Here is a 16,363-nt window from a genome sequence, read left to right on the forward strand (position 1 = left end):
GTGTCTGCCATCTCTGCCAGGTCATCCCTCCTACTCACTGCCCTTTATCTGCCTGTACGACAACTGCCTGCAGCAGAAACCTCTCCCCTCTAATGTCGTTTTTTATTTTTGACATTTTTTTCTTAAAGTTAGCGTTACCTATTCTCATTTTGTTACCTAAATATTTTAGGCTAACTCATCATCACTTTTTGAAATATTGCGAAAAAAAAAATATTTTGCTCAATTACCCTGGACTGCAGACTAACGTGCGACATTTTAAAGTATCATACAAGTTTGTGTTCCAAAAGGTGCAAATAATGGTGGAAAAAAAAGTGCAAATTTCCTCAATCCTCCTTAATTTTGCAAAAAAAAAAAAAATATACAACAAGGCAAAATTGAAAAGTCTCTTATAAAACAAAAACGGCAAAAGATGAATTTTGGGTAAAATGTTTGTATATTCGGAGCACGGTTGCCTCCAAGCTCAGTGAAGGAAAGTGCTCGACTGGGGCTACACGGTGACATTTGAGGCGAAGTAGAAATTCCAGACCTTTTTAGACCTCTGTGAAGACAAGTCGCTTGCTCTTTGCAATGAAGTCTATGGTATGTGAGTCGCCTGCGGTTTGAGACAGAAATCCAATAGTTTCATGTGAGCCCAGCAGCCAGCGTCAAGGCGTATCTCGTATACTGGGTCACCAACTAATGATGGCTCTACCTGGACTGAACAGCTGACAATTTTATGGGCTGGGCAGGAAACTACTACGAGGAAATTAAAAATCACCTGAAGATGGCATGACCCCATAATCCAAAATTGACAGCACTTCCTGACAGACAAGTGTTAACAGGTGCATGCCAAACATGACATACACTAACAAATAAACAGCTGCACTCGGAGACGCTAAGGTATATAGACATTGAATATAGGAACTTAAATATATATCATTGGTAAGGAAATAAATGTAAAAATTGAGGACATGTAGTGTGTAAAAAAAAAATGCCAGTTTTATGTGAGCCCAGCTGCCAACGTCAAGGCGTATCTCATATGCTGAGTCCTTACCTAATGATGCCTCTACCTGGGCTGAACAGCATACAATTTTATTGGCGAGCAGAAACCTACTACTAGGAGATTAAAAATCAGAAAAGTGTGAACAGGTGCATAACGAAGATGCAATAAACAGCTGCACTCTGAAACTCTAAGGTATACAGACATATATATGAACTTGGACATACATTACTGCTAAGGAAATAAATAAAAAAATTGAGCCACGTAGTGTATAAAAAAAGATCAGTATTATGTGAGACCAACCGCCAGCGTCAAGGTGTATCTCGTATACTGGGTCTCTACCTAATGATGCCTCTACCTCAGCTGAAAAAGTCTACAATTTTATGGGGAGGCAGGACCTTCTACTATAAAATTAAAAATCGCCTTAAGTTGATGGCTAGGAGTGCTCAGTCAGAAGGCATGACCCCATAATCCAAAATAAGAAAACTGATGACACTACCTAACAGAAAAGTGTGAATAGGTGCATACTGAACATGAAATAAACAGCTGCACTCTGAGATGCTAAGGTATACAGACATTTAATATATGAAATTGAACATGCATTACTGTTAAGGAAATAAATGTACAAATTGAGACACTTAGAGTATAAAAAAAAGGCTAGTATGTGAGCCCAACGGCCAACGTCAAGGTGTATCTCGTATACTGGGTCTCTACCTAATGATGCCTCTACCTCGGCTGAATAGTACACAACTTTATGCGAGGGCAGGACCCTTCTACTAGGAAATTAAAAATCGCCTTAAGCAGAAGGGTAAGCGTGCGCAGTCAGAAGGCGTTACCCCATAATACAAGATAAGAAAACTGATGACACTAACAGAAAAGTGTGAACAGGTGCATACTGATCATGAAATAAACAGCTGCACGCTGAGACTCTAAGGTATACAGAATTATATATATATCTATATATATCTCTATCTATCTATCTATATATATACACATACATACATATGAACTTGGACATGCATTACTGCTAAGAAAATGAATTAAAAAAGTCCATAAGGGGGCCTGCACCCGGCTCTCTCCCCCCTACTCTTAACTGCACTTAATGATGGAATAAAGCACTTTGGAATACTGGATGGTGTTTGCACCAGATTTCTACTTCTTGGACACCAAATTAAAAAATTGAGACACGTAGTGAATAAAAAAAAGAGCCAGTTTTATGAGAGCCCAGCAGCCAGCGTCAAGGCGTGCTGGGTCCCTGCCTAATGATAAGTCTACCTTGGCTGAAGAGTATACAATTTTATGGGCGGGCAGAAACCTGCTACTATAAAATAAAAAATCGCCTTAAATTGATGGGTAGGAGTGCTCAGTCAGAAGGCATGAACCCATAATCCAAAATAAAAAAACGGACAGCACGCCCTTCAGTTTTCTTATTTTATGCCTTCTGGCTGATCAATCCATCAGCTTAAGCTATTTTCCTAATAGCAGGTTCTTGCCCACCTATAAAATTGTAGACTATTTAGTCTTAATAGAGGCATCACTAGGTAAGGACCCAGCATAAGAGATACGCCTTGACGCTGGCTGCTGGGCTCTTGTAAAATTGGCCTTTTTTATGTGCTAAGTGTCTCAATTTTTACATTTATTACCTTAGCAGTGATGCATGTCCAGATTTCTATATTCACTGTCTGTATACCTTAGCGTCTCAGAGTGCAGCTGTTTGTTAGTCACAGGTCACAATGTGACACCACAGGAAATCGTTAGATGTGATGTCGCAATGTGATTCAAATGTCACCATGTAGCCTGAACAATTAAAGCAGCCGATTAATTGGTTACCGAGCTCAATCATAGCTTCAGCTCTCCGGCAATCTGTCCGCAGCACTCAGCGAAGCGGGAATTGGAGCCTGCAACTACTTTTCTCAGAGTCATTCAATTTTTTACATATTTTTATCAAAAGACACTATCCTGGTATATATCCCCATCAAAGCCACATCCTGGTGTATAACCCTGATCATGGATATAGCCTGGTGTATATTGCCCCATCCTGGTATATATGGCCCCATCATGGCCCATCCTGGTATATATGGCCCCATCATGGCCTATCTTGGTATATATGGCCCCATCATGACCCCACCTTGGTATATATGGCCCCATCATGACCCCATCTTGGTAAATATGGCCCCATCATGACCCCATCTTGGTAAATATGGCCCCATCATGACCCCATCTTGGTATATATGGCCCCATCATGGCCTATCTTGGTATATATGGCCCCATCATGACCCCACCTTGGTATATATGGCACTATCATGACCCTATCTTGGTATATATGGCCCCATCATGACCCCATCCTGGTATATATGGCCCCATCATGACCCCACCTTGGTATATATGGCCCCATCATGACCCCATCTTGGTATATATGACCCCAACTTGGTATGTATGGCCCCATCTTGACCCCATCTTGGTATACATGGCCCAATCATGACCCCATCTTGGTATACATGGCCCCATCATGACCCCATCTTGGTATACATGGCCCCATCATGACCCCATCTTAGTATATATGGCCCCATCATGACCCCATCTTGGTATATATGGCCCCATCGTGGTGTACATGGCCCCATGAGGCCGAATGGGAAATCTGCTGATATTCCTAAAGTCAAATTCGGAGCTCCTAGGTCATGACCGCTTAAAATCTGTAACAAGTGATCACACAATCACCTCTATCCCAGAATGTTGTCAATAATGTTGCGTCAACCCACAAAAAGAAAAAAAAAAAAGCAGTCACAGCTCCACTGACCGAAAAATGAAGATGTTACCTGGACTTAAAGTGGCTGCACATGATAAGGTTGCAAAATTCAAACCGAATTTGCAAATTATGGACACCAATATGACTCCAAGAAACTAAGTAACTAGCAACAGTCACTGACCGGGATATTTATAGGATCAGTTCTGCTCTCTAGGAAAATAATCCCATCCCTATCGCAGGGGCTTAAGAACAAGGGGCACACGGGCACTGCCAGCGCCACAGGGAACAATCACACTGGAAACTTCCCACATCACCCATCACTCAGCCTCACAGCTGATAACAGCACACAAGGACTGGAGTATTAATAGGACAGGGAATAGGCGACACCTCCGCACCAACCGTCCAACCCAGCAGATAAGGGGGCACAATCCAGGGCTGCGGACTGGATCCATCACACACCGACCCCGCACTGACCTCTAAGAAATCAGCAAAAGTAGTAGTATTCATAGGAGCAGTATTATAGTAGCTATATTCTTGTACATAGGGGGCAGTATTATAGTAGCTATATTCTTGTACATAGGGGGCATTATTATAGTAGCTATATTCTTGTACATAGGGGGCATTATTATAGTAGCTATATTCTTGTACATAGGGGGCAGTATTATAGTAGTTATATTCTTGTACATAGGGGGCATTATTATAGTAGCTATATTCTTGTACATAGGGGGCAGTATTATAGTAGTTATATTCTTGTACATAGAGGGCAGTATTATAGTAGTTATATTCTTGTACATAGGGGGCAGTATTATAGTAGTTATATTCTTGTACATAGGGGGCAGTATTATAGTAGTTATATTCTTGTATAGAGGGGGCAGTATTATAGTAGTTATATTCTTGTACATAGGGGCAGTATTATAGTAGTAATATTCTTATACATAGGGGCAGTATTATAGTAGTTATATTCCTGTACATAGGAGGCAGTATTATAGTAGTTATATTCTTGTATATAGGAGCAGTATTATAGTAGTTATATTCTTGTATAGAGGGGGCAGTATTATAGTAGTTATATTCTTGTACATAGGGGGCAGTATTATAGTAGTTATATTCTTATACATAGGGGCAGTATTATAGTAGTTATATTCTTGTACATAGGGGGCAGTATTATAGTAGTTATATTCTTGTACATAGGGGGCAGTATTATAGTAGTTATAGTCTTGTACATAGGAGCAGTATTATAGTAGTTATATTCTTGTACATAGGGGGCAGTATTATAGTAGCTATATTCTTGTACATAGGGGCAGTGTTATAGTAGTTATATTCTTGTACATAGGGGGCAGTATTATAGTAGTTATATTCTTGTACATAGGGGGCAGTATTATAGTAGTTATATTCTTGTACATAGGGGCAGTGTTATAGTAGTTATATTCTTGTATATAGGGGCAGTATTATAGTAGTTATATTCTTGTATATAGGGGGCAGTATTATAGTAGTTATATTCTTGTACATAGGGGGCAGTATTATAGTAGTTATATTCTTGTACATAGGGGGCAGTATTATAGTAGTTATATTCTTGTATAGAGGGGGCAGTATTATAGTAGTTATATTCTTGTACATAGGGGGCAGTATTATAGTAGTTATATTCCTGTACATAGGGGCAGTGTTATAGTAGTTATATTCTTGTACATAGGAGTAGTATTATAGTAGTTATATTCTTGTATATAGGGGCAGTATTATAGTAGTTATATTCTTGTACATAGGGGGCAGTATTATAGCAGTTATATTCTTGTACATAGGGGGCAGTATTATAGCAGTTATATTCTTGTACATAGGAGCAGTATTATAGTAGTTATATTCTGGTACATAGGGGCAGTATTATAGTAGTTATATTCTTGTACATAGGGGCAGTAATATAGTAGTTATATTCTTGTATATAGGGGGCAGTATTATAGTAGTTATATTCTTGTACATAGGGGGCAGTATTATAGTAGTTATATTCTTGTATAGAGGGGGCAGTATTATAGTAGTTATATTCTTGTATATAGGGGGCAGTATTATAGTAGTTATATTCTTGTACATAGGGGGCAGTATTATAGTAGTTATATTCTTGTACATAGGGGGCAGTATTATAGTAGTTATATTCTTGTACATAGGGGCAGTATTATAGTAGTTATATTCCTGTACATAGGGGCAGTGTTATAGTAGTTATATTCTTGTATATAGGAGCAGTATTATAGCAGTTATATTCTTGTACATAGGGGCAGTATTATAGTAGTTATATTCTTGTACATAGGGGGCAGTATTATAGTAGTTATATTCTTGTACATAGGGGCAGTATTATAGTAGCTATATTCTTGTACATAGGAGCAGTATTATAGTAGTTATATTCTTGTACATAGGGGCAGTATTATAGTAGTTATATTCTTGTACATAGGAGCAGTATTATAGTAGTTATATTCTTGTACATAGGGGCAGTATTATAGTAGCTATATTCTTGTACATAGGGGCAGTATTATAGTAGCTATATTCTTGTACATAGGGGCAGTATTATAGTAGTTATATTCTTGTACATAGGAGCAGTATTATAGTAGTTATATTCTTGTACATAGGGGCAGTATTATAGTAGTTATATTCTTGTACATAGGAGCAGTATTATAGTAGTTATATTCTTGTACATAGGGGCAGTTTTATAGTAGTTATATTCTTGTACATGGGGCCGTATTATAGTAGTTATATTCTTGTACATAGGGGCAGTATTATAGTAGTTATATTCTTGTACATAGGAGCAGTATTATAGTAGTTATATTCTTGTACATAGGAGCAGTATTATAGTAGTTATATTCTTGTACATAGGGGGCAGTATTATAGTAGTTATATTCTTGTACATAGGGAGCAGTATTATAGTAGTTATATTCTTGTACATAGGGGGCAGTATTATAGTAGTTATACTCTTGTACATAGGAGCAGTATTATAGTAGTTCTATTCTTGTACATAGGAGCAGTATTATAGTAGTTATATTCTTGTACATAGGGGTCAGTATTATAGTAGTTATATTCTTGTACATAGGGGTCAGTATTATAGTAGTTATATTCTTGTAGATAGGGGACAGTATTATAGTAGTTATATTCTTGTAGATAGGGGGCAGTATTATAGTAGTTATATTCTTGTACATAGGGAGCAGTATTATAGTAGTTATATTCTTGTACATAGGGAGCAGTATTATAGTAGTTATATTCTTGTACATAGGGAGCAGTATTATAGTAGTTATATTCTTGTACATAGGGAGCAGTATTATAGTAGTTATATTCTTGTACATAGGGAGCAGTATTATAGTAGTTATATTCTTGTACATAGGGAGCAGTATTATAGTAGTTATATTCTTGTAGATAGGGGGCAGTATTATAGTAGTTATATTCTTGTACATAGGGAGCAGTATTATAGTAGTTATATTCTTGTACATAGGGGCAGTATTATAGTAGTTATATTCCTGTACATAGGGGCAGTGTTATAGTAGTTATATTCTTGTATATAGGAGCAGTATTATAGCAGTTATATTCTTGTACATAGGGGGCAGTATTATAGTAGTTATATTCTTGTATATAGGGGGCAGTATTATAGTAGTTATATTCTTGTACATAGGGGGCAGTATTATAGTAGTTATATTCTTGTACATAGGGGCAGTATTATAGTAGCTATATTCTTGTACATAGGGGCAGTATTATAGTAGTTATATTCTTGTACATAGGAGCAGTATTATAGTAGTTATATTCTTGTACATAGGGGCAGTATTATAGTAGTTATATTCTTGTACATAGGGGCAGTATTATAGTAGTTCTATTCTTGTACATAGGGGCAGTATTATAGTAGTTATATTCTTGTACATAGGGGCAGTGTTATAGTAGTTATATTCTTGTACATGGGGCCGTATTATAGTAGTTATATTCTTGTACATAGAGGGCAGTATTATAGTAGTTATATTCTTGTACATAGGAGCAGTATTATAGTAGTTATATTCTTGTACATAGGGGCAGTATTATAGTAGTTATATTCTTGTACATGGGGCCGTATTATAGTAGTTATATTCTTGTACATAGAGGGCAGTATTATAGTAGTTATATTCTTGTACATAGGAGCAGTATTATAGTAGTTATATTCTTGTACATAGAGGCAGTATTATAGTAGTTATATTCTTGTACATAGGGGGCAGTATTATAGCAGTTGTATTCTTGCACATAGGGGCAGTATTATAGTAGTTATATTCTTGTACATAGGGGCAGTATTATAGGACAGTACAGACACAGGACACACAATCAGACGTAAAATACTTTATTGTTATCTAGCAATACATTGGAGTTAAGTGTAAAAATCAGATTTGCACAACGGCAAGTAAAAACATTAAAAGTAATACAAAAATAAATGGAAAGGTCATTTCATAACATTTCTCTATACTAAGTCGTAATAAATACAATAGTTATAGCAAAAGCTGCAATCACTCGGTTCAGTTTTACTGAAGTTACAGTAGTGTCTGTGGACGAGAGAAAAACATCTTCAAAATCAAGTAAAACAAGAAAAACCAACAAAATTAAACAAAAAAGTAAACAAAAATAAAGGTAATTTGGCACGGTGTGGGGGGAGGCAGCGTGCGGGGGGCTGCAGCCTCGTCTCACGAGTGCGCTGAGGTAACGTCATCTACAACTCAATAACAAATCTCTAAGTCACAGTTTTTAATCTCTGAAGATTTTCCCTTTTTGTGAACACCGGCGGCGGCGTCCGACATCGCGGACAAATGTGCAAAACAATAGAAAAAAAAGAACTAAAATCGGAATCTTTTCTTGGGACGGTTCCGTTGGATTTGTGGCCGGCTTTCTGGGCCCGGCCCGGCTGACACTCCGCGCCTAGTTATTTATTTATATATGGAATTTTTTAGGAAAAAGTTTGGGTCCCAGAGGGCGGCGCTTCATGTCAGCCCGAGCCCGACCCGCACCCCGGCTCCACTGCTGAACACTCGTATTGTGCTATTTCATCATATCGGGTTTTATTCTCCAGTCACATCCAAAGCTGCAAGCAAATTCTGCCCATATTACTAATAAAGCAGATGCATTTCTGGAGGGTAATAGTTCCCCCCACCCCAAAAAAAAAAATGGGGCAAATTTTGTCTTTTTCTTTAAAAAGATATATTTTTGCAATTGGGTTTTTCTTAAAAATCTTGTAGTTTGCCTTCTTGCAGAAGGAGGTAACTGAGAATTGCTCAGTGAACTCCTCCTGACGGGCCTGATCAGACTATAAAGGATCAGCTCAAGTTTCTTGTGGCTGTAAATAAGCTATAAAGGAGCTCAGAATGAAGATTGGAAGAAGCTCACTGATTGTTTCCCAGTTAACTCATTCTACAGCCAGGTCAGTTTTTCTGACGAGTGTTTATAGTTCTACGTTTGTGACTTCTCTCATGTCAGCTCACGTTTCTTGTGGGTTTAAATAAGCTATAAGGGGCTCAGAATGAAGATTGGAACGAGCTCACTGATTGTTTCCCAGTTAACTCATTCTACAGCCAGGTCAGTGCTTCTGACGAGTGTTTATAGTTCTACGTTTGTGACTTCTCTCATGTCAGCTCACGTTTCTTGTGGGTTTAAATAAGCTATAAGGGGCTCAGAATGAAGATTGGAACGAGCTCACTGATTGTTTCCCAGTTAACTCATTCTACAGCCAGGTCAGTGCTTCTGACGAGTGTTTATAGTTCTTAGTTTGTGACTTCTCTCACATCAGCTCACGCTTCTTGTGGCCGTAAATATGCTTTAAAAGGAGCTAAGAATGAAGATTGGAACGAGCTCACTGATTGTTTCCCAGTTAACTCATTCTGCAGCCAGTCTCTGCTTCTGATCGAAGTGTTAATATCGCTTCTTTTGCACCTCCTCTCAGCTGATTTAAGACTATAAAGGTTCAAGTTTCTTGTGGCCGTAAATAAGCTATAAGGAGTACAGAATGAAGATTGGAACGAGCTCACTGATGGTTTCCTAGTTAACTCATTCTGCAGCCAGTCAGTGCTTCTGACGCATATTTATAGTTCTACATTTGTGACTTCTCTCACGTCAGCTCCTGTTTCTTGTGGTTGTAAATAAGCTATAAGGAGTACAGAATGAGGATTGGAACGAGCTCACTGATGGTTTCCTAGTTAACTCATTCTGCAGCCAGTCAGTGCTTCACACTGGAGGGTTTATATGTCTTCTTTTGCTATAAGTAGCTCAGAATGAAGATTACAATGAGCTCACTGACTGATTCTTGGTAAACTCATTCTGCAGCCAGTCAGTGCTCCTGACGAGAGAGTTTCTATCTCTTCTTTTGCCGCTTCCCTCAGCTGATTTAAGACTATAAAAAAGGTTCAAGTTTCTTGTGGCCATAAATAAGCTATAAAGGAGCTCAAAATGAAGATTACAATGAGCTCACTGATGGATCCTCAGTTAACTCATTCTGCAGCCAGTCAGTGCTTCAGACAGGAGTGCTTATATCTCTTCTTTTGCGACATTTCTCAGCCGATTTAAACTATAAAGGTTCAAGTTTCTTCTAGAAGTAAATACAAGATCGAGCTCACCTATGGATTCTCCGTTAACTCATTCTGCAGCCAGCGCTTCAGAGTGGAGTGCTTATATCTCTTCTTTTGCGGCTTCTCTCAGCTGATTTATGACTATGAAGGTTCACGTTTCTTGTGGAAGTAAATACGGGAACGAGCTCACCTATGGATCCTCAGTTAACTCATTCTGCAGCCAGTCAGTGCTTTTGACAAGAGTGTCTATATCTCTTCTTTTGCGGCTTCTCTCAGCTAATTTAAGCCTATAAAGCTTTAAGCTTCTTGTGGAAGAAAATACAAGAACAAGCTCACCTATGGATCCTCAGTTAACTCATTCTGCAGCCAGTCAGTGCTTTTGACAAGAGTGTCTATATCTCTTCTTTTGCGGCTTCTCTCAGCTAATTTAAGCCTATAAAGCTTTAAGCTTCTTGTGGAAGTAAATATGAGAACGAGCTCACCGATGGGTCCTCAGTTAACTCATTCTGCAGCCAGTCAGTGCTTCAGACTGGAGTGCTTATAGCTTTTCATTTGTGACTTCTTTCAGCTGATTTATGACTATGATGACTATGAGAACGAGTAAATATGAGAGTGAGCTCACTGATGGATGCTCAGTTAACTCATTCTGCAGCCAGTCTGTGCTTTTGCTCTTTTTCAGCTTCTCTCAGCTAATTTAAGCCTATAAAGCTTTAAGTTCCTTGTTGAAGTAAATATGAGAACGAGCTCACTGATGGATCCTCAGTTAACTCCTTCTGCAGCTATTCAGTGCTATAGAAGGCAAACGGAGCAAAATTTTTAATGAAACCCAATTGCAAAAATTATTTTCAGCCCCAAATACATTCATTTGAAGCTGCAGTGACTGTCTGCCTCCTGAAATCTTTAACCCCTCGTTATATTATTGCTTGGCTGGGGCCGTGTTCCTACCACCCCGGGGCATGGGGACAGCAGCAGCTTTGGATGTGATTAGAGCACAGATTTCCTGATCATTGATAAGTGACTATAAAATTAAATTACGTTCAGAAGTGGCGCCATGAAACGCGGGGGGAGAACCGTCCCGCCGGCCCCTATAACTTCAGCAACTCTTGACGCACTCACTCCGTGATAGAAACACAAGCTGCCAAAAGTGAAGGTCAGCGAAGCGTGTAAACTCCTTGAGGACGCTACGTTAGCGGCCAGGTCCCGGCGACTGCGGTCGCGCCGAGTAATGGCACTTCATTCATTCTGTCGTTTTTTTTTTGTTTTTTTTTACCGCGGCGAGATCCCCGCGTGTCGACATTATACGGGGACCTCCGCCGCGATCCTACAGCATCTACAATACTTAAGAAAAACAAAAAGATAAAAAGTTCCGTTTTTTTTTTTCTCCTGGAATCCGTCCCGGGAGATCCTACATCATCTTCAGTCCCCAAAGAGTTTTTTTTTAATTTTTTTTTTTTTTTTTTAAAATTTCCTATAACATAGAATGTAAGAAAAAAAGAATCGGACGAGCGAGTTTTATATCCTTTCACCAGCGCCGTTAACCCCTTAAAATCCGGGGTAGGGGGGGGAAATAGATTAGAATTGGTAGGTGCGGTCCCGCAGGCTGATGTGCTGTGATTGGAAGGCACTGCCGTCTGGCCCGGAGTAGCACCGTCACAGTCTCGTACAATTTATTACAAAATATTCTATATATATGAGGTAAGCGGACAACGCCGCGGACGTCACAATGGAAGGAGCCGTCTGGTGAAAGGTACTCAACAGCTACAAACGATACGGGCCCACGCCACATTATATGGGTGGTGTCCCTTTAAGAGCGCACACCCGCTGCCTACTGGAGCGCAGTGGCAGCGCACCGACACTGGGCAGGCAGCGCACCGACACTGGGCAGGCAGCGGGTGACCGATCTATTCACACATGCGTGTAAAGAGATCAGCGCTGCGGATTACAATTAGCGTTTTAACCCAAAAAAAGTAAATAGAGACACGTCCTATACAATCCGTGTCTCTGAGTAACTACACATCTCTAGTCTACGTCAGTATATGGCTTTCACGGAGCGGAATATCCTCCCGGAGGGACCAGCAGCGCGAACGCGGAGCCAAGGGACGCCAGAGCCGCTAAGGCTGGGCCATCCGCGTACACTCAGCCGCGGTATGGCAGAAGTACTGTGTGCTCAGGACATTTTCTAAGGCTTCCCCTTTAAGTTGTGGCACCTCCAGTTGCCTAGCAACCATTCAGCTTCCTGTATGGGTGACTGCTATTTTACCGGAGCAACATGGCCAGTGACTGCCTCTCTATGCTGCATAGGCTGGTTTAGGTCTAAGTGTCAGCAGCTCACGTTCGGACCTCAGCCAGGGCGACCTACGGGGCTCAACGCAGCCGGGGCGACCTACGGGGCTCAACGTGGCCGGGGCGACCTACGGGGCTCAACGCGGCCGGGGCGACCTACGGGGCTCAACGCGGCCGGGGCGACCTACGGGGCTCAACGCGGCCGGGGCGACCTACGGGGCTCAACGCGGCCGGGGCGACCTACGGGGCTCAACGCGGCCGGGGCGGCCTACCGGGCTCAACGCGGCCGGGGCGGCCTACCGGGCTCAACGCAGCCAAGGCGGCCTACCGGGCACAACGCAGCCAAGGCGGCCTACCGGGCACAACGCAGCCAAGGCGGCCTACCGGGCTCAACGCAGCCATTGCGGCCTACCGGGCTCAACGCAGCCAGAGTGGCTCATCACAGCCAGGGCAGCCGACCACATCCAGGGCGGTTGTCCGGTGGCTGACTTGCCCACAGCAATCCCAGTAAGCAAAAGACCCCAGGCTGTGCTCTCAAGGAGACATGTGACATACCTGCTTCTCTTTCACTCTAGCCTGTACCACATCCCCAAGTAATGTGCTGGTTGGGGAGGACGAGGCGTGCCACTGGCTAATGCCAGGCTGGTGCTGGCTGGGGAGGACGAGGCGAGCCGCTGACCTATGCCAGGCTGGTGCTGGCTGGGGAGGACGAGGCGAGCCGCTGACCTATGCCAAGCTGGTGCTGGCTGGAGAGGGCGAGGCGAGCCGCTGACCTATGCCAGGCTGGTGCTGGCTGGGGAGGACGAGGCGTGTCGCTGACCTATGCCAGGCTGGTGCTGGCTGGGGAGGACGAGGCGAGCCACTGACCTATGCCAGACTGGTGCTGGCTGGGGAGGACGAGGCGAGCCGCTGACCTATGCCGGGGTGGTGCTGGCTGGGGAGGACGAGGAGAGCCGCTGACCTATGCCAGGCTGGTGCTGGCTGGGGAGGACGAGGCGAGCTGCTGACCTATGCCGGGGTGGTGCTGGCTGGGGAGGACGAGGCGAGCCGCTGACCTATGCCAGGCTGGTGCTGGCTGGGGAGGACGAGGCGAGCCGCTGACCTATGCCGGGGTGGTGCTGGCTGGGGAGGACGAGGCGAGCCGCTGACCTATGCCGGGGTGGTGCTGGCTGGGGAGGACGAGGCGAGCCGCTGACCTATGCCAGGCTGGTGCTGGCTGGGGAGGACGAGGCGAGCCGCTGACCTATGCCAGGCTGGTGCTGGCTGGGGAGGACGAGGCGAGCCGCTGACCTATGCCAGGTTTTTTATGGCCGTTTTAGATTTAAGAATTTAGTTCACTTCGATTATATCATTTTTTCCCGATTTAATTATGGACGCTGGCGAAACCAAGTGATCCAGAATCCAACCAGTTGGGTTCTGCTTTTGGTTTTCCGGTATTTTTCCCTGGTACATGGTCCTAATCTGTCCATGCACCGTGAATATTCCCGCACGGGCTGCTGATCCCTCTCCGTTCTCCGAGGCACAGTCCATGCATAGATGCATCACATTTCTGTCCAGATACTCGGAGGACACAACATGGCGCCTTGTTCTCGGCACGATCCGGCCTCCGAGACACAAGTCAGTAACAAGTCTAAATCTACGTCACGACGCACGATATTATCTCACGTGGCACTGTATAAACGTGGTAGTGATAATGGTGGTGGGAGCCGCAGCTCTGTATATAGCAGGAAGGAAGAAAGAGGTCACGAGGATAATCCTACTGGACGGGAGCCATGAGTACGGGGGCCATGACCACCGCCGTAATAACATGTGTGTCAGGTTATGGGTCACAGTTTTGCAGGGGTACATTTATGGCTTCCAGTGACTTTAATAGGGGCAGAGGGGGTCACAAAAAAACAATGATCTCTCCTACTCTTCCATCCTACATGTCCCAGGAGCAATCACTCCCCTCCAGTGCTAGTGCGTGTGAAGCAACACTAGTCCAGTGGGCGGAGCTTGAATAGGAAGCCGCTCTGCTTCAGCAGAAACCTCTCCCTCCAAGCAAGTAGAACCCGCCCCTTTGTCTAATTATATCCCCATGATGAAAACAAAACAGTGTCCCTTTAAAAAAAAAAAAAAAAAATTGGTTCACGTGCCTAAGTGGAATACACAAGAGGACTATGACCCCCGGGGATGAGCCGGATCAGGGTTTTCTTTTTTGGAAAGGTAAGAAACGTGTCTTAAGATGTAAAACCTGGGGGGCAATTCTGAAATATTTCCTTCTTAGAAGAAATACCTCCAATATGGTACAGCAAACACCCCGGGTCTGTATCACCGCAGATCGGGCCTGTGCTGCGCATCCGGGGGGGTCCGACAATATGATAGCAGCATAATAGGATATAGTTCTAATATTGAAGATTAAGGGGGGTCTATACCTAAAATCACCCCTAAACATGGAAGTCATATTGAAGATTAAGCAGGGGGGGGGGGGTCTATACATCGGCTGAAGACCCCTGACCTAAAAAGCCCCCCATAAACATGGAAGTCATAAATACAAGTGACAGAAAGGGGAAGGAGGAAAAAAAAAAAAGATCCGACTGCTCAAAATCCAGCAAAGAGGAGACGCCCCGGGATGATATAATGATTAGGGGCGTGTATACTTTTGCACCTGATTATTTCATTGCTATGGAGCGAATATAAGAGACAAATGTAAGCTCTTTAGTGCACGCAGCTCCTATGCGGACCGATGCAGTCAGATCCTGCCGTCATGGGAGGGTTAATGGAAGAGAGCAACACGTGGCTGCAGCATCTGACAATAGGGTTTGTTTACGGTCTGTAGCCATGGAAACGTATAGGTCAGCACAGGAGCTGTATACTGAAAACGCGCACTCTGCTCCGCAATGGGGCTGGTACATTGGAGCGTTTCGCTCACTGGATCTATGGCTTCAAGGGATCAGGAAGATCCAAACGCTTAAAAAGTGGAGGCAGAACGTGCGCCCCGCCAGAACATGCGGCAGGCAGCTGTAAATGTAGTGTATGACGCGGAGGGGCGATCTGCGGAACGTGAAAGTATCGATAATGTCCCCTCGTATTGCTTACTTGGAATGGCTTATAAGATCCTTGTATAAAACCCCCTCAATACTGGAAAATTAAACCTCCGCAACGATAAATCTTCGGGGGGCAGCAGCTTGGGATGACCCCAGAATAATCACTTACACCGCCACCCCACGGAAAGCGGTGAAATCCCTTAGGACATATGGTCCCTATTGTTTTTTTTTGCATTGTAGTGTTTGCATGGGGGGAGAGGGGGTTGATGCAAATATTAAGGCCAGCACTGGTCTATGTGGTCTATGTGGTCACCGTCATGGCCGACTGCAGTGTCTCCAGGCGAGTCACAATACGAGTGGATGGAGAGTCCGCGAGTTTTCTCATTTACCCCTATTGATGCCAGACTCGCCAATAGTCGGCTCACGTGACGTTCCGGTGGCAGAGAAGGACCCGTGGTGACGAAGCGGCTGGTTGTGATGGCTCTCGGCCACCGCCACACATAAGGTGCACATTGATTTACAAGTTCCCCCCCACCCCCGGACATGAAGCAGATTGTAGGAGAAGACTAATCGTGTCTAAACAGGAGGGAGAAGCGGCTCACAGATGGTCATCGTGGTTCTGCCGTCATTTCACTAATGGCCCAGGATAGGGGAACGCTCCATCAAGGCGACGGCGCAGCGCTCACAGCTTCTGCCCGAAGACGTCGTAGTACTCCTGCTGCTCCAGCTCCCGGTTGTGCCGCTCGATCTCTCGGTTCATCTCCATCACGTAATCGTATATGAACTGATCCATCAC

The 16,363-nt window shown here is 43.4% G+C and overlaps 1 protein-coding gene across 1 annotated transcript in view; it reads right to left on the reverse strand.

The window, feature by feature from the left end:
• Positions 1-8,033: 8,033 nt before the first annotated feature.
• DNAAF9 (dynein axonemal assembly factor 9) overlaps positions 8,034-16,363 on the reverse strand; it is a 104,600-nt gene continuing 96,270 nt past the window's right edge. Inside the window, exon 37 of the mRNA XM_075346384.1 lies at positions 8,034-16,362. Within this exon, the coding sequence (XP_075202499.1) occupies positions 16,250-16,362 (113 nt within the window). The 3' untranslated portion in view covers positions 8,034-16,249. The remainder of the gene's footprint in view (position 16,363) is intronic.

This window comes from Anomaloglossus baeobatrachus, chromosome 1, assembly GCF_048569485.1.
Source record: "Anomaloglossus baeobatrachus isolate aAnoBae1 chromosome 1, aAnoBae1.hap1, whole genome shotgun sequence".
Classification (NCBI taxonomy): domain Eukaryota; kingdom Metazoa; phylum Chordata; class Amphibia; order Anura; family Aromobatidae; genus Anomaloglossus; species Anomaloglossus baeobatrachus.